The 21919-nt window shown below is 56.3% G+C and overlaps 1 protein-coding gene across 1 annotated transcript in view; it reads left to right on the forward strand.

Annotated features, from left to right (window-relative positions):
• The window catches only part of TRAM2 (translocation associated membrane protein 2), a 74763-nt gene extending 53446 nt beyond the window's left edge, over window positions 1-21317 (forward strand). Inside the window, exons 3-11 of the mRNA XM_082663303.1 lie at window positions 3164-3273; window positions 3746-3862; window positions 9431-9489; window positions 10638-10722; window positions 11242-11312; window positions 13836-13940; window positions 14137-14280; window positions 15044-15207; window positions 16313-21317. Coding sequence (XP_082519429.1) covers window positions 3164-3273; window positions 3746-3862; window positions 9431-9489; window positions 10638-10722; window positions 11242-11312; window positions 13836-13940; window positions 14137-14280; window positions 15044-15207; window positions 16313-16386 — 929 coding nt within the window. The 3' untranslated portion in view covers window positions 16387-21317. The remainder of the gene's footprint in view (window positions 1-3163; window positions 3274-3745; window positions 3863-9430; window positions 9490-10637; window positions 10723-11241; window positions 11313-13835; window positions 13941-14136; window positions 14281-15043; window positions 15208-16312) is intronic.
• The last annotated feature ends 602 nt before the right edge of the window (window positions 21318-21919 follow it).

Below are 21919 nucleotides of genomic sequence, written 5' to 3' on the forward strand. Positions count from 1 at the left end.
ATAGTTTCAAAATATGCTGCCATCTAATTAGTCTCCTTTGATCCTCCCTTATGAAGAAGGCAGGGCAAGGGTAATGCCAGCCCTATGATGGAAGGGCAGGAAGGAGAGGCTGACCCATACGCCCATCTCTTCCCTTCCTCGCATGTTTCCTCCTCGGTCCTCGGTGCTGATGCCCATCTCTTCCCTTCCTCGCATGTTTCCTCCTCGGTCCTCGGTGCTGATTCCCCTCCCTGATCTCAGTCCCTTCCCGGGTCAGTCACCTAGTCTTACCAGGTCTCTGCCGCTGATGGCCCTCCTCCCTCCCTGTTCCGTTTTCCCCTTTAATTCAGGTCCCTGTGGTTCCTTACCTGCATCACTGGTGTCTACCTCCAGGCACGATGCTGTTTACTGCTGCCAGAGTAAACTTTCTGAAGCCCAGATTTGTTCATTTTCCTATTGAGTTTGAATTCTTTGATGTTTCCACCTTGCCTTCAGGATAAAGTCCACACCCCTTGATGTGGTACCCTGGCTGCCTGCAGCACTGCATCCTCCTTGCCTGCATCCTTGAGATGCTGCGTCCTCCGCCCAGGATGCCCTCCTCCCCACACCTGACTGCCCCAGCTTGTTCTCAAGTTTCTATATCTTCCTGTTTACCCTGAGGGGCTGCCCCAGCTGGAGTCGGCCCTCCATTGCCTTGGCTCCCTGTGTGGCTGTCTGCCTGTCTGTAGGTCATTGTACATTTATTTGTCAGTCTCCCCACTGGTCTGTGCTCTCTGAAGCCAGGGCAGCGTCTTTTATCTCCGTGTTTCAATAATTAGCCCAGTGGCTCTCACAGAGTAGGGTCTTTGTGGAAGGTAGGAGGGAGAGGGAAAGCTTGTCTGATCTCAAAGTTCATGCGCTCCATGTCTTTACTGCCCCCTCCCACCCCACCCCCACCCCCCGACCACCAGTGCATTCTCCCAGTCCAGGGTGGCGGGTCATGGGTTGACTCCCAGAGTGACCCAATCAGCTCTGTTTCGCTCTGCAGCCACCCTGAAACTCACCCACCCTGGCCTGCCTTCTGGTAAACGCATCCCAGCAAAGAGAGATGACTCGTGTGTGACTCAGCACGAAGGCAGCACAGCTGGAAAGGGGACCAATGTGTCTGCTTGGGGGAGGGCGGGCCACAGAGCACCAGGGATCCAGGCCTGCCAACTGGAACGAAGGCACGAATCCTCCTCTGTCCGCGGAGAGAGAGGCTGTAGTAGCAGAGCTTTACAAAACTTAGATACCTGGGATTCCATCTAATTTATTACTACGAAATAATATTTTATTAAACTACTATTTAGTGCATGCCTACCATGGTTATAGGCACTGATAAGTATCTTGCATACAGATTATCTCGTTTAATCCTCACAATAGCCCAACAACCACAAAAATAATAGCAAATACATGTATAGCGCTTACTGTGCACCAGATACTATTCTAAGTAAGCACTTTGCACTTTTGAAGTCACCTCATTCTCACAGTAACCCTGCAGTACAGGAACTGCTGTTATCCTCATTTTACAGATGAGGAATCTGAGGCACAGAAAGGTCAGAGGTGCTCCAGAGTCACACAGGAAATAAATGACATTTTCTTTATCCATTTGTCTGTTGATGGACACTTAGGTTGCTTCCATGTCTTGGCTCTTGTAAATAGTGCTGCTGTGAACACTGGGGTGCATGTATCTTTTTGAATTAAAGTTTTCATCTTTTTTTTTTCTGGATAAAGAAGGAGTTTTATACACGCACACGCACACACAATGGAGTATCACTCAGCCATAAAAAAGAATGAAATAATGCCATTTGCAGCAACATGGATGGACCTAGAGATTATCATACTAAGTGAAGTAAGTCAGAGACAAATATGGTATCACTCATATGTGGAATCTAAAAAATAATACAATAAATCTGTTTACAAAACAGAAACAGATAGACATAGAAAACAAGCTTATAGTTAGTTACCAGAGGGGAAGGTGGTGGGAGGGATAAATTAGGAGTATGGGATTAATAGTTGCACACGACTATATATAAAATAGACAAGCAAGAAGCATTTAATGGATAGCACAAGGGACTATATTCAATATCTTGTAATAACCTATACTGGAACATAATCTAAAAAATATATATAGCTGAACCATTTTGCTGTACACCTGTAACTGACACAATATTATAAATCAACTATACTTCAATTTTTTTGAAAAAGAGGGAGGTGTGGGTTCCCTGGTGGCCTAGTGGTTACGATTCCGGGCTTTCACCCTGGGTTCAATCTCTGGTCCAGGAACTGAGATCCCACAAGCTGCGTGGTTTGGCAAAAAAAAAAAAAACATCAATATCAAAAAAATAAAAACAAAGAGGGAGGAAATAAATGGCAGAGCTTTGATACAAGCTCAGGTTTCTGAGTCCACACTCTTTTTTTTTTTTTTTAATTATTTTTATTTTTGGCTGCGTTGGGTCTTCATTGCTGCGCGCTTTCTCTAGTTATGGAGAGCAGGGGCTACTCTTTGTTGTGGTGCGTGGGCTTCTCATTGCGGTGGCTTCTCTTTGCTGCAGAGCACGGGCTCTAGGTGCGCAGGCTTCGATAGTTGTGGCTCGTGGGCTCTAGAGCACAGGCTCTGTAGCTGTGGCACACGGGCTTAGTTAGTCCGTGGCATGTGGGATCTTCCTGGACCAGGGATCAAACCCATGTCCCCTGCATTGGCAGGCGGATTCTTAACCACTGTGCCACCAGGGAAGTCCTGAGTCCACACTCTTAACCCTGCATCATGCTTCCTCGATGAAGTATAACTGCAATCCTATTTTTACAGGGAAGGCGATTACGGCTCAGAGAGGTTGGTCACTTTTCTATAGTCACACAGCCAGGGAATGATGGAGGTTGGTGGTCTCCAGTTGCTGGCTGCAGCCACTGTGCCTTCCTGCCCCGATCAGGAGACATCGTCATGATATGCCGTGTGCTGGCTTCTCCTTTCCCTTCTGCACTGGTGCTCCCAAGGGCCAAGTCCAGAGGGTGGGTGGGGTTCTCGGGAAGAACATCCTCTAAGTCTGGGGTTACAGCCAAAGGGAAGCATTTGATAGCACATTCTGCTCCAGATCTCCTTTCAGTTTTGGGTCCCAGAGCACTTCCTCACCCAGGGATGCTGACGTGGCTCTCGTTGCCTCCACAGATGGCGAGACGGTGCACTACCACTACGGGCCGAAGGACCTGGTCACAGTCTTGTTCTACATCTTCATCACCATCATCCTGCACGCTGTGGTGCAGGAGTACATTTTAGACGTGAGTGACGTGTCTGGATTCCGAGATGGGAAGCTGGGGGGTTTGGCGGGTGGAGCAGCTGCAGCTGTGAGGCCTTCGCTTTGTTTGGAGGCCCTGGTTGGTCCTATAGCAACCGGATCTCCTGCACCACAGTTTGGTCTCCGTCCCCCTCAAAGCCTTCGTAGCACGTGGGACCACAGTGTTTATTACACGGGAGGGAGCTGCCTGACGTATGACGACACGGTGTCCTCAGGGGTCGAACACAGCAACCCTTGGGGGATGTTTTCTTTACATCTCAGCTAAAGACATTCATCTCGCCGCTTTCTCAAAATGCTTGCCTTAAACTAAACACTATACGCACACACGAGGCTTCCATGAAATAACTTGGATGAGGCTGGCTTCAAACTTCAGCCCTTTTGTGGGGAGAAAACAGGAGTTTGAAACCTGCCGTTACCTGTACACTCATGTTAATATGCAGGATTCTCTTCTTTAGAAAATCAGCAAACGGCTTCACCTCTCCAAGGTCAAGCACAGCAAGTTCAACGAATCTGGACAGCTGGTCGTCTTTCACCTCAGCTCGGTGATCTGGTGCTTCTACGTGGTGGTCACGGTGAGTGGTCCTAGGGGCTGCTGATGGCTGGGGCCCGGGCTGCCATGTTATCGCCGGGAGAGAGGAGTCAGTGGTTTAGATGCTGTTTAATAGCTGGGGAGCGTCCTCTGGTCCAGAAGTAAACACTTGTTGTCGTTATGATGTGATGTCACGGTGATGACAGCGTATAGCTCCACAGCTCTGTGTTCCGTCCTGGGGCCCTCGCACGGTGCTGTCCCCTGAGCTGAGTTTTATGTTCATTCCGGTACCTGTGTTATGGATTGAAGAAATCCAAGCTCAGGCCCCATGGTCACGTGGCTCTGAAGTGGCCAGGCCTTGGACTTGAGGGTCTGGTTCTGTTGCACCACGCCGGCCTGCCGAAGCTCGGCCAGCATCCCCCTGCGTGCACGTCAGGTCCCGTCAGAGTCAGTGCTGTTTCTACGAATGCCTGGAGGACCAGACGGTTGACTCACCTCCCCTTTTGCACAAGAATACTCTTATTTCAAGCAACCTTTGATACAGCAAAATTCCTTCGTACAAAGGAATGTGGACAGCCTTTCGGGGTCCTTTGTAACAAGCCTGTCGTCCTAGGAAGTGTTTAATCCCCTCCATCCCCCCCAACCTGGAGCACCTCCTGTCTGTAACCGGGTCTCTTCCTCAGGAGCTAGAATTGTCCTGTGAGAAATCCAGGGCCAGGGCTTGGAAAATTCAGCAACCCTGTGACCTCCTAGAAGCTTCCTCCCCTGCCTCCCCTGACCTCTCACCCCCTTCCCCTTCCTTAGCAACAGTGATGAGCTTTCTCGTCTTCAAGACCAACCTATCTGTCTGCGAGCTGAACGCTGAATCCATATTCTCAAAGCGGGACTCAGCATGCCCTTTTGTATATTACCTTTATTTCTATTATCATTTAATCACAGAACAATAGGAATTTTAAATGCAGGGCCCAAGGCCTCTGTGCTCTGGAGCAGGCCTGCCACATTATACTCCCCCTGGGGCAGACTTTGTGTGTGGTCTGTGTGAGTAGCGCCCCCTACCTTTGTGCAGCACACGTGCGGCCCCGGGAAGTCTAGGTACGGCTGGGCTCAGGCCTCTCCCAGCCACTGGGTGTTTGGTTTACGCGGCCTCTGGAGACCCCGAGCTGCCTTGAAGCAGAACAGCCCTCGGGTCCCACGGACATTTAACTGCTCTTGCAGGAGAAGCGTTGCCTCATCTCTGAATCACTTTTGCCCTTTCTGCCTCAACCCACCGTCCACCCCAGCTGTGACCCAGTTTCACCAGATTCGCAGGCCAACAGCCAAGGGACTTCCCCCCAGTTCCAGAGTGTGCAAGGCTCCTGGGCCGTCCAGGGCTTAGAAATGATGCTCGTTAGTCTGGAGCTGCTACGCTTTTCTGGGGACGTTTATAACAGGCTTTTACCATGGTGATAGCCAGGTCTCCACTCAGCATCTCCAGAAGGAGAATAGAGACCAAGGGAGCCTGGAAAGTTCCAGTGACCCCAGGTCCTGATACATCGTGTGGCTCTCAGACCTCACCTGCTCCCTCCAGGCCATTCTGCACAGAGTGAAGGTGACTGAAGAAGAGAGGGTCGTTTTGTAAAAGGAGTGAAAACAGCTAGTTTTTTAAATCCTATGTTTCTGTTATGATGAACTCGTTCTCGATTCTTCTCTTTCGCTCTCCGGTCAGTCCATCGGCAGGTTCCCCCACCCACTGCCACCAGCACATGGAGCGTCTGTCGCTGCTCTCTGCCTGCACCTCTGCCCCCGGGCCCATGGGTCTCTCCAGGGGATGCTTGACAGTATGCTACCAGCATCTCGTGGGTCGAGGCCAGCGATGCAGCAGAATGTCCTGTAGTGCCCAGGACAGTCCCCACAGCAAAGACAGTCTGGCCCCAGGTGTCACTAGTGCCACGGTCAGGAGGCCCTGAGCTGCATCTCTTGCTGGACCACTTCTGGAAGGAGGCCGTTTCCACTCCTGTGTCCGCTCACCCCAATCCATCGTCTGCCCAGCCAGACAGATCTTTTTAGAACATAAACCAGGTCTCGCATCCCCTGCCTCAAATCCCCTGTCGCGCTCGTGCTGAAGTGGGTCTCCCTCCTCACTCCTGTGCTCCGGGTGCTGCTGGCCTTATCTGTCTGGCTCGCTGGCCCCAGCCCCACTGTTCCTCTGACTCTCCTGGCTCTCCTGCCTCCTGCGCTTTGCAGGGGTGCTTCCTCTGCTGCAGTGCTCTGTCCCCTGACACCCCGTGCCATCCAGGTCTCCACCTACACGTAACCTCTGCAGAGAACTCCCCGCACACTTGTGTCTGCTGCACCACGCCTGTTGCTGTGGCATTTTCTTGAGCTGTGTGTTCTCTGCTGCCTGCCTCTCCCTCATACTAGCCCCCGAGCTGCTGGGAGCAGGCACCGTGCGCACTGCTATCCCCCAAGCGCAGTTCCTGGTGCACGCTAGGTGCTCACTCAATATTGTCCTGAGAGGGAATAAGCCGACTGCGAATGCCTCTTCTTGTTCCAACCTTCAACAGTTTTTAAAGTAATGAATTGCTTGTTTTTATGAACATCATAGATGATCATTTAAAAAAAAATAAGCCATACATAAAAGTTTGAAAAAGAAAGTAAAAATTGACCCTAAACCCCTCCCCCCACGAAATAACCAGCTTGATCTTGGTGTTGAATTCAGACATTTCTCTCTGCATTGATCCAGGCAGGGTGATGGGGTCGTAGATGGGCCAACTGATAATTTAATAAGAATGTCGACCTCCTACCTTTAGTCTAGCTCTCAGCTACTGTTCATCGTTCAGGGGAAGCAAAACGCTGTACTGGGAAAGCAGGGTGGGAGGGTGCCTGGCTTCCCAGGGTGCCTCCCTTCACAGTTTAAACCTGCAGCCCAGCGCTCAGCGGGAGCGCCTCTGAGGCAGGGGCTCAGGTAAGGGCTGCCTTCTGACACACAGACTGCCTGCAGCAGAACCTCAGCAGTGGGTGTTCCTGAAGGACCACTGGGTCCAGGCAGCAGCTGGCTGTGTCAGGACTAGATGCTGCTCTCTCTTCCTGTGGTGCTTTTTGTTCATCCACTGGAAAGGAAGACTGCAGGGGAGGGGAGGGGGTGTGCCAGCCCGCTGAGGCCTCCCTTGCTCCTGGTTGATTTGTAGAATCAGGAGAGAACAGAGGATCTTAAAGGCCGCCCCCCCAGACGGCAGGCCCACTGGCGGGTGGGATCTGGGGGCGAGCCCACACTCGGTGTGCTGTGCTGAGCTCCGAGGGGCCCCGGCCCAGCCTCCCTGGGCGGTTGCCTGGCCCGAGGTCTGGAAAAGACTGTTCTCAGTGAGTCATTCTTCCTCTGGCCGCCTTGCTTGCCTCCCTCCGCCAGGGACTGCCCCTCACAGGCCGGCAGCATTGTTCTGGGGCGTTTTCTCTGCTGGTTGGCTTCACAGTTCTGATTTCTTTGTCTCCTAAGTAAAGCGCCAAGCTGGGGAGGGTCCCTGTTTAAAATCACAGGATCGTCTGGGCTTTTTGAGCTCTTAGATTTCTGTCAGGGCTGCTTTTCTTGGCCAGTCTTTTTGGCGGAAATTCTTCTCCGACTTCGATCCCAGAAGTACCATTTTCATCCTTAAATACATTGGTGTTTCCTCTAGGAAGGAATGGCCTCCCCACTTCGGTTTCCCTGGAAAAGGGGGTAGGGAGGGCGAGGGCCGTGAACCTGTGTGCCCGGGGCCGGCATCTGATGCAGGCGGCGTGTGGGGGGCAGAGAGGGGTGGCCCCAGTGTGGGTGCGGAAAAGCCCTCTCCTCCCACCCCCGCATGCCCCAGAGCCTCCCACCTCTGCCGGACTCTGAGGGGGAGATGGAATGTGGCCGGGAGGGTCTGGTGGGGAGACCCTTTCCTTCAAACCTAAGTTACTGTGACTGCCCTGGGGCCTGTGCCTGATGGGACCCGTCTGTTGAGTCATTGTGCTAATGAGGCCCTGGTCGTATCTGAAATGTCCAGGGGCACTTAGGGACTCAGGGTCTGGGTGGGAGTATGACTGAGGCTCCAGTAGTCACCTGGAGGCTCCTCTGGGAACTGCTGGGCCTCCTCCCCGCCCAGGGCAGCCCCGTCCTCAGTCCCGGTGGGAACATCTGAGGCTCTGGGCCTCCTCATCAAAGCCACCAGTCGGTTGGTTTATTTCTGACTCACCAGGACAGCCAGGCCTGGGGCGCTTGGACCAGGAGGCTTGAGGCGCAGCTCAGAATTCAGTCGTGCTGCCAAGAAGCCCCCTTGTTTTGGGAACTCCCTCCTTTCCCTGTTTCTAAAAGGAGGTCAGGCTGGCGTCACCTCCTCCGCCCTCTCTGAGCGTCGCGTGGCGTCAGCCTCCTTTTGCTCGTGGTGGGCCGTTTCCGCGTATGTTCTGTAATCTTGGATTATAAACTCATCTTTGGCAAGGTTGTGTGTGTGAGAACCCTGTATGTTCTCGGATGGAAGTACGTCCCGACGGCCTCACCGGCCCACAGATACTGTTAATACCAAGTTCTTAGCGTGAGGGCGCCTAGACACACAGGTGATGTCCATTTGAGCTCCAAACCCACGTGAAAGTGAATCTGAAGTTACAGATTTTCAGGGGGTCATATTTTTGTTTCCATCCTGAGCCCCGGGTGAGCAGACATGGTCCTCTTCTCCCTGCCTTGCTCGTCGGACCCTTCCTAGTCTCCCTTTTCTCTGGGGTGCTGGCCCTTTAAGGGTCTTCTGTTCCCACGCAGGCGCGAAAGCTCTGGCCCTACAGCCTCACCCGCTCAGGCTTTTAGCTCCCTACCCTCTTGGGCCCTCGGGTTTTCCCTTTCTTATTGTGAGCTCAGCTTTGCATTGAAAAGAACATTTGTTAGATTGCATCCAGCATGTCCAGATGTTTTGTAACAGGAGGGTTTTCAGGTCACCTCCCCTACTCTGTAAGAGGACCTGGGCTAGATACTGGAGATGCAAGGAGGCGCCAGAAAAAGAAGCCAGAAAAGAAGGCACGAGCAGAGCCCTGGCGGCCGGCAGTGATGGTGCTATGTGATAAGTGTCACACGTGAGGCCCGTTGGGGAGGCCTGGGGGGTCCTGCCATACTTTTTATTTGTGGTGGTGTGAAAAGCCAAAGTAGGCTTTTCGTTTTTCCGGGGGACAGTGGCTCTGGAGTCCATTTGCTCATTCACTCTACAAGCATTTCCTGAGTGCCTGCACGCCAGGCATAACACTCGACGCTGTCACGTAAACATAAACTGTCACATTTATTTCTAACAATAACTCTGGAGGGTATTTTGATCCTCGTTTTACAGAGGAGCCAGCTGGAGCCCAGGGACACCGACTCGCTCAGAGGACGCAGCTGATCAGTGTCAGACCCACAGTCAGACTCGGGTCCTCTGACCCCAGAGCAGGGCTCTTCCTCCTACATCACGGCTCTCTTCCATAGTAAAGAGACGGGCCAAGTGCCAGAGGGGTTCCATGTTCATGTTTCCTGTTCCTTCCTCATGCTGGCAGCTGGGGACTAGGTGCAACCCTGACCCTGACCCCTGACCCCCGGGCCCGCCCAGCAGGCCTCACGTTCACATTTCTAAACGCCGTCTCTTCCCGTCCACTACAGGAAGGATATTTAACAAACCCAAGGAGCCTCTGGGAAGACTATCCGCATGTGTACCTCCCGTGAGTATTGTCACCCTCGGTCCCCAGGGAGGAGCGGGCTGGTGCACTGGCTTCTCGCCCCACAATGTGGGCAGAACACAGGCCGGCGAGCCCGAGGACCAGAGCGCCCCCGAGCCTGGCAGGGCCCAGTGTCGTGGAGGCAGACGTCTGGGAGCTGCTTCCTCCCCGTGTTCTTATGGGCAATTCCTGAAATGACACGTCAACTGCAGGAGCCCGGGCACAGGGTCCTGTCTCTGCCCAGGCTGCCCTCACAGAGCACCGCAGGTGGCAGGGTTCCCAGGGGCTTATAAACAGCAGACATCCCCTCCTCACAGTTCTGGAGGCTGGCAGACCCAGTGTCTGGTGAGGCCGCTTTCTGCTTCATGGATGACATCTTCTGTGTCCTCACGTGCAGAAGCAGAGAGGGGCCTCTTTCACAAGGGCACTAATCCCACTCTGGGGGGCTCCAGCCCCGTGACCTGATCACCTCCCAGAGGCCCCACGTCCCGGTACCATCACCGTAGGGGTTAGGATTTCAACGTGTGAATTTCGAGGGGGTGCAAACATTGGGTCTGTAGCAGGTTCCTACAGCGCCTGGGAGGGGCGGGGAAGCAGAGCCTCTGCACGGAGCTTTCTGGGCTGCGCCCTCCTGGCACCTGCACACGTCTGCACACATCTCCCCTCAGGCCTCCACGGGAGGCAGTGCCCCTCCTCTCCTGCGCCGACAGGACACCGGGAGGGCAGAGCTGGGCCCACATCCCCCAGAGACCACGGCCCTTAGAACAGCAGCACTGGGGACTGAGCAGAGTTAGGTCCTCCCTCTGGTGCTGAGACCCCTTTATTCCTCAGCTCATTCCTGCCACCTGCCATCTCCTGCCCCGACAGCGCTCTGGATTCGGCCCCCTCCTCAGCCTTCCCTCCTCTGCTCTCTCGTCATCCTTCTTGTGTCTTTTCATGGACTTTCCTTGTCCCTCCACGTGCATGGTCTTGTGTGTGGAGCAGTGTCCTGGGCTCGGGCGTGGAGCTCACCATCCCCCCGCCCCTCCGTTCCTCCCTCTCGGCCCAGCTCCTCACACCGCCTGGCCCTTGCCCCCACCCCACCCCGTGCTTGGCGAGCACCTGTAGGCGCTGCTCTGCATCCCTCTGGTGACTGGTCCCCTTGTCTCCAGCTTCCAGGTGAAGTTCTTCTACCTGTGCCAGCTGGCCTACTGGCTGCACGCACTTCCTGAGCTCTACTTCCAGAAGGTACGGAAGGTGAGTACTGGTGGCCCCTCTGATGCTGCTGGCCCTCCCTCTGGCCGCCCACGTGTGGGGGTGGACACGGGGGTGTGTTGGCGGGTTGAGTGAGATGCTGAGCCAGTGCCTGTTGGAATCCCCCTGATGACCTCCAGGAGGGGGGCTGCCCTGTCAGACTCCCACACGAGACATGTGGCTTTGGGGGGCCTGACTCATCTTCGGGGGAGCGGATGGAGAGTTCTTTGCCTTTCCTTCAGTTTTGTTTTTTTTTTTAAAGCTTCTCTCTGGCTGATTTCCTAAAGCCCTGTTCCCCAGTCCCTGTCTCTTCTTTCTCAACCTAGTCCCGCCCCCGACCACTGAGTCGCCTTCAGACTTTGTGCAGCCAGGTGCGCGTGTCCCCGGTGGGACCTGGGGCTGTCTGGCAGCCCCGCTCCGCAGGCCTGCCATGTCCTTCTGCACTCCCCCTGTTCCTCTGCCTCCCCCTGCATCTCCAGTTAGGGAATGAGCACATGTCCTGTTTGCCTCTCTTGTCTGCAGGAGGAGATTCCCCGGCAGCTCCAGTACATCTGCCTGTACCTGGTCCATATTGCGGGCGCGTACCTCTTCAAGTGAGTGACACCCGGAGCGGGCCAGATCTCCCTGCCTTTTATGTCTGTGCCTCTCTCCACACAGTCATTTAATCAGGAGGCATTTCTTAGACACTTACTGTGTGCCGAGCACCATGGTAAGACCTGGGAACACACAGATGGATAATGGAGGGTTCCTTTATGGTTACTGGATCATTCTCTGCTGAGCAGGAGAGACAGTTACAGACAAAGGTAAAGACGGTTAGTGGGATGAGCACTGTGCTACCGTAGGGACCACCTGCCGTGGGAACCCAGAGGAGCGACTACCTCAACCCGAGACAGGGCCAGGGAAGGATCCCAGGGACGCGGGCCGTGAACCAGGGCTTTGCCGGTTGAGGGCAGCCTGAGCGGGGCTCCTGCCCCATGCATCCCGCCGGCGGCGCTGTCAGAGCTCGTGGCCCCGGACTCCCCTTCCCTTCGATTTGTAATGAAGGATAGAGTCATCACTGCTTGGTTGTCCTCACGTCAGCAGAGTTGCTGTTGCCTTGAGTGTCTCTGTTGTGAAGAGAATCACTGCTGAGCAGGACCTGTCCTTCTAGTTTGGACTTTCCTTGGGCTTGGCTTTTGCGGTATAGGAGAGCACGCGCTGTATAACCTGCTCAGGTGCCCGGGGTTTCCTCGGTCCGCATGGCAGGCATCCCGTGAGAATGACTGACCCGGGGGACCGGAGCCGGGTCTGCTCTGTGGTCTCTGGAGGCCGAGAGCGGCGTCCGTGCCTGGCTGGGCCTCTGAGGGGCAGAGGCCGTGTGGGTGCAGCTCTGCTCTTGTGTCGCAGGCTCCTGTACGGGTGGGTGTGAGGAAGCTGTGCCGCGAGGATGGGGACGGAGAGGAGCAGGGCAGGGTCTGACCCTGTTTGGGCCGAGTTCTTGTTCTGGAAAGAGGCTAGAACAGAAGGCGGAGCAGCCGGTCCTTCGCAATCACGCTGGCCCGGCCCCAGCGAGGCCGGCCCGGCTCAAGGTGCGGCCGCCTCTCTCCACTCCTTTTTTTTTTTTTTTGCGGTACGCAGGCCTCTCACTGTTGTGGTCTCTCCCGTTGCGGAGCACCGGCTCCGGATGCACAGGCTCAGCGGCCACGGCTCACGGGCCCTGCCGCTCCGTGGCACGTGGGATCCTCCCGGACTGGGGCACGAACCCGTGTCCCCTGCATCGGCAGGCGGACTCTCAACCACTGCGCCACCAGGGAAGCCCCTCTCCACTCCTTTTAATCTAGTTTTCAGAAGTGAGTGAGTGTGGGGAAAGGAGAGACCCTCGGCTGCAGGATTTCCCAAGGAAGACAGAACTTTGAAGTGGCCAGCGATGCGGGGTCTTGTTTGGGGAGAGCTGGGCCCTGGGGGCCTTCACTCACCCGTGGGCCCAGCCCTGCTTCAGGAGGGGCAGTTCCATCTGGGTGAAGGCAGACAAGGCCCTGCTCTCCTGCTCTGTGGGCCGGGGGGGGTGGACCATAAATAAGGAAATGAGAGTTTCCCCAGGTGGTTAAGTGTGAGGAGGAAAGTAACGCAGGGTGATGGGACGGCTGACTCGTCCACTTGGCCCCCTGTGGTGAGAAGAGCTCTCTGAGGAGGGGACTCGGGTAGAGAGAGGCGCGAGTGACAGAGCCAGGCAGGTGGATACCTGGGCGGAGCTGTGCAGGAGAGGGGACCACAGGGTCAGGGCCCTGAGGTGGGAGCAGAGCTGGGCGGTAAGGCTTGAGATGGTCAAGGGCAGGATCCTGCTGGCCACCTTCGGCTGTGTGGAGACACTGGGTTTTCACATCATTCTCTTGACCGTTCTCAGAATCCAGTGACTTTGCTGAATGACTCCACACTTCTTTGGTCCCCCTGGGTGGAATCACGGGGTCCCTCTTCAGCATGGCCCGCGGGTTTTCCACCCAGCCCCCCAGTATCTCCCTGACTTCCCAAGGCCCTGCCTGCTCAGCAGCACCTGTAACTTCACTGTGCAGCCTTCTTGCATCTGTTTGAACCACAGCCAACCATTGGCAGCAGACTGCCTGGGAAAGTCAGTAAGAGCATCGTGACCGGAAGTGAGCAGGGGGCATGGGAATGGGGGCTCGTGTTTGAAGAGGTTGGTTCACTAGCACATATTTTGATGTTGTGTTGAGTTTTGCTTCTTCGTATACCTCTTGGCTGTGAAGACTTGGATGACAAAAAAAATCAGACTGTAGGAATCTCCTCCCGCCAATCCCTCATATTTCTACACGCAAAGCTCAGCAGTTTGTTCTGAGCACCTTTTCTGTGCGTGGTCCCGTGCCAGGTGATGAACACAGAGTGACAGGTGCTGCGAAGGCAGCCAGGGCCACAGTGGGAGCAGGAGGGGCGCTGGGCCCAGACGGGACAGGTGACATATCGGTATTAAGGAAAATTCTTGAAGGTGTGGCAGCAGATCTGAATCCTGAAGGATGAGGCGGGGCTCGCAGGGAGGGCGGGAGTGGAGAGAGGAGCCCAGGCCCCTTGCCCCCCGCTCTCGCGGTGCCTCGTGGGGACTGTGAGGCTTGTCTGTGTCTCCACAGCCTGAGCCGCCTGGGCCTGGTCCTGCTCCTGCTGCAGTACTCGACCGAGTTCCTCTTCCACACGGCTCGGCTCTGCTACTTTGCAGACGAGAACAACGAGAAGCTGTGAGTGATGTGGACGGGCTGAGGCCCGGCGAAGGGGAGGGCCCCGCGCTGGCGGTAGGCAGGGCCCTGGGGTTATTTTTTCCTGGAGCGTCTTACTCTGGACACCTCGTCCCTCAAGCACCCTCCTCGGCCACCCTTGGACCCTCTCCCCGCTTGCTGCCTGAAGGCTGACGTACGTCCCCCGCTCCTCGGGCAGGTTTAACGCCTGGGCTGCTGCATTTGGAGTCACCCGCCTCTTCATCCTCACCCTCGCCGTGCTGGCCATTGGCTTTGGCCTCGCTCGCGTGGAAAACCAGGCCTTTGACCCCGAGAAAGGGAACTTCAACACGTTACTTTGCAGGTGAGTTGGGCAGGAGCCTCCCGAACTCGGCACAACTTCTGCCAAAGGTCAGGAGGCCGCAGACCGCTGGGTCTCCCGCACCGTGATGTTCAGGGGGGGATCTCAGACATCTGGCCCGAGGGGAGAAGAGATGCCAGCCTCCTGCTTCCATCACATCCGTCTTCCCTCCCTGGCCCCGGTCCGTCAGGCTGCAGGCCTGGTGCTGGTGCCGCTGGGAGCTCCTCCCCTGGCCTGCGCCTCACTGGGGGTGCCGGGTTCACGTCCAGCCTCTCAGTTGGCTGTTACAACCACGCGTGGGCTCTTTACAGCGTGTTCTCAACGGTGTGGCCAGTGGCCTCGCACAGCGGCCAGGAGGGCAGCGAGGAGGCCACGGTCTCCATGACACCCGGGGCCCAGCAGGGGTCAGAGGTTTGTCCAGGTTGCTCAGCTTCTACGTGGCTCGCTGGGTGAGAAGCCGCACTTCTAGAATTATTTCTGCTGCATTGTAGTTCAGTTCACTTGAATCCTTCCGACGTACACGGGGCTTACATGGGCCGTGCTCTGCGCTGTGGGTCCAGCAGGCATGGGGTGGTGTGACAGGAGCTGGACCCACATCTGTCACCTCCTCCCGCTGGTCCCTCCGCCCGCCCTGAGGCACTGGAGCGGAGCCCGGCACGGGCCACGCTCTTCCCGGAGGTGGTGGCGGGCCGGGCACCGCGGGGTCCTGGCCTGCCCCCTGCCCAGGGCACGTGCAGCCAGAGCCCACCGAGCCCTCTGCCCACAGGCTGTGCATGCTGCTCCTGGTGTGCGCCGCCCAGGCCTGGCTCATGTGGCGCTTCATCCACTCCCAGCTGCGGCACTGGCGCGAGCACTGGAGCGAGCAGAGCGCCAAGCGCAGAGTGCCCGCCGCGCCCAGGCTGGCAGCCAGGCTCATCAAGAGGGAGTCGGGTGAGTGCCGGGTCCGGGCGGGGCGGGGCGGGCGGGGACCCCCCCCCAGGGCCCTGGACCAGGCCTGCCCCGTCCCACCTCCTCCCAGGCCCCGGGCTCCTCGGCTCGTGCCAGGGCCTGACTGGCACGTGGCCGGGCACACACGGCTTGTGGGTGGGGCTGGCCGACGCGGCGGGGGCCCTCGCGGCCGCGGTGGGCAGGGCAGCGGCTGGGTGGGGAGCTCTGGCTGGAAGCATGTCGACAGGGTGGCCTCAGGGACCCCATCAAGGGCGGCTGATGCTCTCTGGGTCCTCACCCGCCCCCATGCTCCGCATCTCGGCCTGGCCGTCTCCCAGGATGCTGGCTCTGCCTCTCTCTTCAGGGGTGGCCTGAGGGGACAGAGTGCTTGGGGGGCAGCGTTCGGGAGACAGCCGCTTCTCCTCTGGCCCCCGCCAGGTCCTGGGGCGCTCGCTGCCAGCCCCGTGCTCTCTGTCCAGCCTGGGGGCCTGTCTGCACCAGGCTCTGTTTCCTGAGTCGCCGGCCTCTCTCCAGGTGTGGCCTGCTCGGCAAGGGCGCGTGCGCGGCTGCGTGTGACAAGGAGTCAGGCCCGGCTGGCGGTGGGGCGGGTACGGGGTGGGGGGGTTGCAGCCAGGTGTGCCTGACTTTGAGCGAGCAAACGCGGTGTTTAGGGCAACAATGAAAAGCACGCTTTTGCTGTCAGAGGAGCGCCAGGTGAAGAGTAAGGCCTTGTCCCTGCAGCCTCTCTACCTCCTCCTGACCGTTCCGTGTCCTGGGACCTTTGCTGAAGGGGGCTGGTGCCCCGCAGGGGCCCGAGAGGAGCTGAGGCCTAGGCTCTGGCCCCACCTCAGGCCTGGGCGGGTGGCGGGTGGGCCTCTGCCTGTTCCCTGGTGGCTGTGTGTCATCCAGCCCCTCCTGCGGAAGGACAGTCGGAGACCACCCACCTCAAGTGAAGCAAGACCCTGGGGGGGGGCAGGAGCCCCTGGGAGCCGCCTGCTGGTGCTCTTTGCTGTGGGGGCTGCAGCCTAGGTCCCCTCGGCTCATCCTGTGCGCAGCCTCCCGCCCCTGCCCCAGCGGAAACACTGCGTTTGTCTCCCTTCATTCCCAGGTTACCACGAAAACGGAGTGGTGAAAGCAGAGAACGGAACCTCCACACGGACTAAGAAACTCAAGTCTCCTTAGGGCCGAGGTGCTGAGAACAGGAATGCTCTCGCGGGCCCAGCAGGGAGGCCCCCCTCCTGCTCCGATGCCCCATCTCACACAGCAGAAACCTGTCTTCACACAGGGCCTTTTCCTCTTCTTTACGTCTTGGCTTTCTCTTCTTTCTCTGTGAACCATTCTCAATAAAACCAAAAATCTTCCTCTTTCCCTCCCTCCAGCCACCTCACATCCTCACCTCTGTCCTGTGTCGGGTTTTCTAGAAGCCTGGCCTCTCACGGTTACCTTTCTGCTGGCCTCCTCTTTCTCTTCCTTCACAGCTGCTTCCTTCTCTTTTTACTTGTTAATTTACCTTACTGTGCAATTTTTCTGTGTCTGATTTTTACAACGAGAGGAGGCGAAGCCTGTAGTGCTGGCCGTCCCCCACCCAGATCCCCAGGACCTGTCCGGGTTGGCAGCCTCGTGCCGGGGAGCCTCCACCAGGGCCGGCGGCAGATCCCCGTGCGGATGGGCAGCAGGAGGGGAGACTGGCCCTCCTGGATCGTCGTCTCCTAGGTGCTGAGGAACTGACGAGAGTATGATTCCAGTTCTGCGCGCACCATCTTGAGGCCCCGCGGGGCCGCTGCTAGTTGGAAGCGCCAAGGCATTTGGCTTTGGGACATGATGACTCAGTCCAGAAGGATGGTGCTGTCTCGGGTCCCATGACTCGGGAGAGCTCACCAGTGGCCGGTCCTGGACACCAGCCCGCTCTCTCTGTCGGGGATGTGCTGAAGGAGGGTGAGTCTTCCCACTCTGCAGCAGCGGCAAAGCGACCAGAGCGGCGGGCCCTCCCGGAAAGTAACGCAGCAGAAACAATGGAGGCGCCAACCTAGCCTTTCTTCGGCAGGTCCAGCTGCATTGCTCTTCCCACTGTTCACCAGCGTCCAAAACCAAACCAAGCAGCAGTTAACAAAGCAGCCTGGCCGGGGACGTGCTGGTGCTAAACCCCAGGCCCAGCAGCCCAGTTGGGCGCCGGCCTTGCACCTGACTTCATCTCTCTCGCGGCAGGAACACTACGCCCCCCGTGGCCCCTGGTGCCCCAGGGTCGGTCACCTGGGCCCCCTGTCCTCTGGCCTCACTTGCTGAGTGTCCTTTGGAATTGTCGTTGTCCTCTGCTGAGCACACCCACAGCGTTTTAGATGGTTTGAAACCAGGCTGACTCAGAATCGCTCTGCTGGTTAGATAGGCAGACACAGCCGTGCTGATGTGCATATTTTGGCCCCCTTCCCGCACATGGTCTCCCCCTCTCCCCAAAGACAAGGCCTCCAGCAAGGAGCTAGGCTCTCAGCAAGGAGGCCTGAATGCTGTGGGCACAAGAATGTTAGTGTCATTTGATGTGCTGGTCCTCTTCCTGACATCACAGTAGAAACCAAACTGGATTATTACCCAGAAGGCAGGGAAGTGGGTCTTTTCATCAAGGCAGCTCCCTTCTCCAGATCACTTGCATCAGAGAGAAGTTTTAATCTACCAGTGCCTGGGGACTTGCTTCCTGACACCCTGGTAGACCCTCATCTCTCTGTTCAGGATTAGGCCAGGGAGACGGGAAGATCTTCTCTTATTTTGATTACCCTTAGGAGAGGGACAGCGCTTTTGAAAATGCGAATTCTTCCCATCTTTCCTTCTCCTTCCCTGACACTTATCTGGGCTGCAAAGCAGAATGTTGGTGGAAGGGCGGCTTGTACCAACCCCGCAGGCCCAGTCTGGAACCCCTCAGCCATTCAGTCAAATGGTCCTCCCTCCCCGCTCGAGGCTGTGGCTGTGACTGTGACTGAGCCGGTGTTCCTACTTGGCCCAGGGATGCTGTGCAGCCCACGTCAGCCTGCAGCCTCCTAAGCCTGGCCCAGTCCTCTCCAGGCTGTGTCCCTGGCCTTGGCACTGCTCCTGCTGCGTGCAGGAGGCCGCCCCCCCACCAGGGAGCACTGCTGAGTCATGCCTTCAGCGGGTACCTGGCCTCCTTGCTGTGGGCTCGGGAGGTGGGAGCTGCAGCCGAGGTCCTGCCATCGGGCAGTGACTTCTCTCACGTTCAGAGGTGATCGCCGCCAGAGCACACGTGCTTGGTGTGCCCTTGGTCTCTTGTAAGTTGGCCCCTCATACTGTGCGCCTCCTCAAGGTAGTACCACCAGCCCGGGGCCGGGCTAACTCTCGCCACCTCCTAAAGGACGGGGTTGGGTCCCTGATTGAGAGTTGGGAAAATCTTTCCTGCTGCGTGAAACCCCTGAGACCATGCGTGAGGCTAGCGTCCCACCGGCCAGTTTCAGGAATGGTTTGAGGGGAGGGTGAGAGGGAAACTGTAGGTGTTCTGTCACCCCGGGCGTGCCTGGCATGTTTGCTTCAGAGCAGAGCCAAGCCATGGCAGGCTGGCTCGAAGCATGTTACCAGGGGCCGAAAGAACTCACTTCCAGTTCGTCCTGAGAGCCTGTTGGGTTGGCTTGTCCTGATTTAGCCGTTCTATGTTCTTCAGTCTTAAACACTCTCTGTGAAGGCCCGGCCAGACCCCCAAGTTTGAGAGGCCACTCAGTGCCATCTGCCAGGAGGAGAGCAGATGCTAACCTACCTCAGCAGCCCCCGCCCTCCCAGCATCCCTGGCTGGCACGCGTGCAGGGGCGCCGGGCAGGGTGGCGTGGGAGAGGCTGGGGGATGGACGGGTGATCCCAGCTGCCAGTGCCCCTCCTTGGAGGCTCCGTGATGGGAAGTTATTTTTACCCTCCAGGCTCTGATAGCTACACTATAGTAGGTTACAGGTGCCCCTTCTGAAGGCAGGGCAGGTTCTGGGGGAAGGAGAAGCAGGCCGAGCCAGACCTGCATCTTGGGGAGAACCTTTTCCCTTCCTGTCCCAAGGTGGAGCTACCAACGTTTCAGAAACCAGACTCGACACCTGTGCTCTGGCCACCTCTGCAGATGCTCCTCTTGACTTGAAAGCCTTGGCGCCGGGCGGGATGCGTGCAGCTGCGTTTGCTGTGGGGACCTTTCTCCGTACCTTTGACTTTCTCCTAAGTGCTGAGTAAGAGGTATAAGGTGGAGAGTGCGCCCCCTCCCGATTCCACACAGAATTCTAGTCCCTGGGAGCCTTTTTAAATTCAAAGTGGCGCGAAGCCCCCCCACCACGTAGGGTTTCCTTCGGGCTTCAGCCTCCTTGGTGGTCTGTGCTAGGCCTGGGGGCCAGGGAGGCAGGGAGGTCTGCACGGGACTCACTCCCCTGCTGGGGCGTCAGCGTCCCAGTGAACAGAACCCGTTCCTGATGGCCGGGGCCTCTGCTTCTGTGGGGAGTGGCCTTTCTCCCCCTCCCAGCTGCCATCCTAGCTCACAGCCCAGCTCCTCAGGAGGGACTGGGCAGGACTGGAGAACTGGGTCTTGACAGATCACTTGGAACTTAGGCCGAGTCTCCGGCCCCGCGAGGAGCCTTCACCAGCTCCCCCCTGGAGCCTAGTTCTCTCGTGAACAGTGACTCCTCTCGAAAGGCTGAGGGTGACCGCCAGTCCCCTGCCCCCTCCCCCCAGCGGCTCGCTCTCTTTACGGAGGGCCCCGAAAAGCACGGGGATTCCAGCTCTCTGCAGCCCCTTTTTGCCCCGAGCTGATCCTGTATCTTTTTGTGTCAGAAGTGCCTTATGTGCCATGGTCTCCTGGCCTCCACTTGCACTGTGTGGCCAGCCCCCCGGGCCCTGGCACAGTTACATGTTAAAGGGACCGGATTGTGACAGTTTCACCTCATTCATCTTAGCCTCACCGCCACTGTCCGGGTCTGGTGGCTGTGAGGGCCCCTTCACGGGCACCTACCTGTCAGAGAAGCTCAGGGCTCCCAGGGGCACCAGACCTCCGCGCCTCGGCCCACGTGGTAAGCCTTGCTCATCCAGCTCCCCTTGCACGTGAAAGAGGAGGCACCCTGGCTCTAGCCTCTTCTCATCCATACTGCTTCCCGTTCGACCCCGCGTTTCTGCGGTAAGGTGTTTACTCTCACTTCCCCGTCACAAGCGGCGCTCACAGGTGCCCGTCTGACGTGGGTCCGGGGGGACTGTTGCAGGGCACCCCTCCCCCCCACGCAGTGTGCCCGCCCCTCGCCTGCCTCGTCCTTGCTCTTCCGGGTTGTGCAATACCTCTCCTAGCCAGTGGTCTTTCCCACAGGCCGTCTGTCCCTTCCAGTGCCTGGCCACTGGGGTGGACAGGACCCACGGGAGGGTGGTCGTCATCCCCACAGAAGAAAGTAGCCACGCTCCCTCTGTTGCTGTCATTCTTGTGACCCTGGTGGCACTCTAAGTGGAACACTGTAGCATCATCTTTGAAGTCCATATAGTTTTAAAACTGTTGAAAAGGAAAAACATCCTCATGATGGGGCATTAATAAGTCAGCATCTGGGAATAAGATCCGTGTGACACCTGAGGCATCACCATCAGTTCGCTGTAAGGGTTCTAGAGTTTCTTGTTCGTGTGGAGAGGAAGGAGGTTTTCCTGGGAATCGGCCACACATGGACAGCCCTGGTCATCTGATCAGATCTGACTGGTTGTAAGTACCACCATTTCCTTGGGTACAGATTCAAGTGTTTATGTAATGAGACTACACACCTCATTTTTTCAGTTCCTCTTGTTTAACAAACATCTGAAGGATGAGCTGAGGCTGCCGGTGCCCTGAGCAACTCATAATGCAAATGTGGACAAAGCGTTTTTTTGTTTTTCTACTTTAGCCTGTTCATGTTATGGACCAAATTTCAACAAGGAACTCAAGGAAAATTTGTACCTGCCATATTTATAGTTTCATGTAAAAGGGTTTTTTTTTGGGAGGGGGGGCTCTTTTTACTTTCAGTGAACATTTTTCCAAATCCTTTTTTTTCTGTCCGGTTTTAAAACAAATTACGGTTTTGTATGGATTTTTTTAAATGTACATTTTGAAACAAATGATCGACAAATATTTTTGAAATAACTGAATAAAAGGCCTTGAATTATTCGCCTGTTTGTCTCGGGTATAATTCCTTCTATTCCTTTTTATCTGGATGCTCACATTTGCTTTTTTTTTTTTAAGTTGCAAGCATTATTTTATTCCACCTCTTAGATGGCTATCTGGTAATTGATTAGAGTATGTTTCTCCCCTGAAGACTGAAAAGGATAAGAGCGCTTTAAAATAATGATATTGCTGGCAACTTTATTTTTTGCAAGACTTTGCATCAACTAGTCTTGTTTGTATTGCTCACATTTGCTTTTATATGAAGAACGAGTTTGCATCAATTTCAGCCTCATTTCTAACATTTTTCACTCTGTCATTTCTTGCGTATCTTTTGAGATATATATTTGTTCGTGTGGTCATGTGAGTTAGTTAGGGAGTTGGAATTAAGGATGGAGAAGGAGTCAGTTACATTGAGTGGTGGGTAGTAATAAGCCTCATTTTTACTGGTGTCTGTAACAGGGAGGTGTGAACGTGGAAAGGAGTGTGGTGACATGGGGTGTGTGGGCAGGAAGCGCCACAAGGAGGCGCACTGTGCCTGATGCCTGCTGTACGGCTGCCCCCATCATCCATGGGAATGTTCCGAGAC

The sequence above is a fragment of the Grampus griseus genome, assembly GCF_964374135.1.
Source record: "Grampus griseus genome assembly, chromosome: 10".
Lineage (NCBI taxonomy): Eukaryota > Metazoa > Chordata > Mammalia > Artiodactyla > Delphinidae > Grampus > Grampus griseus.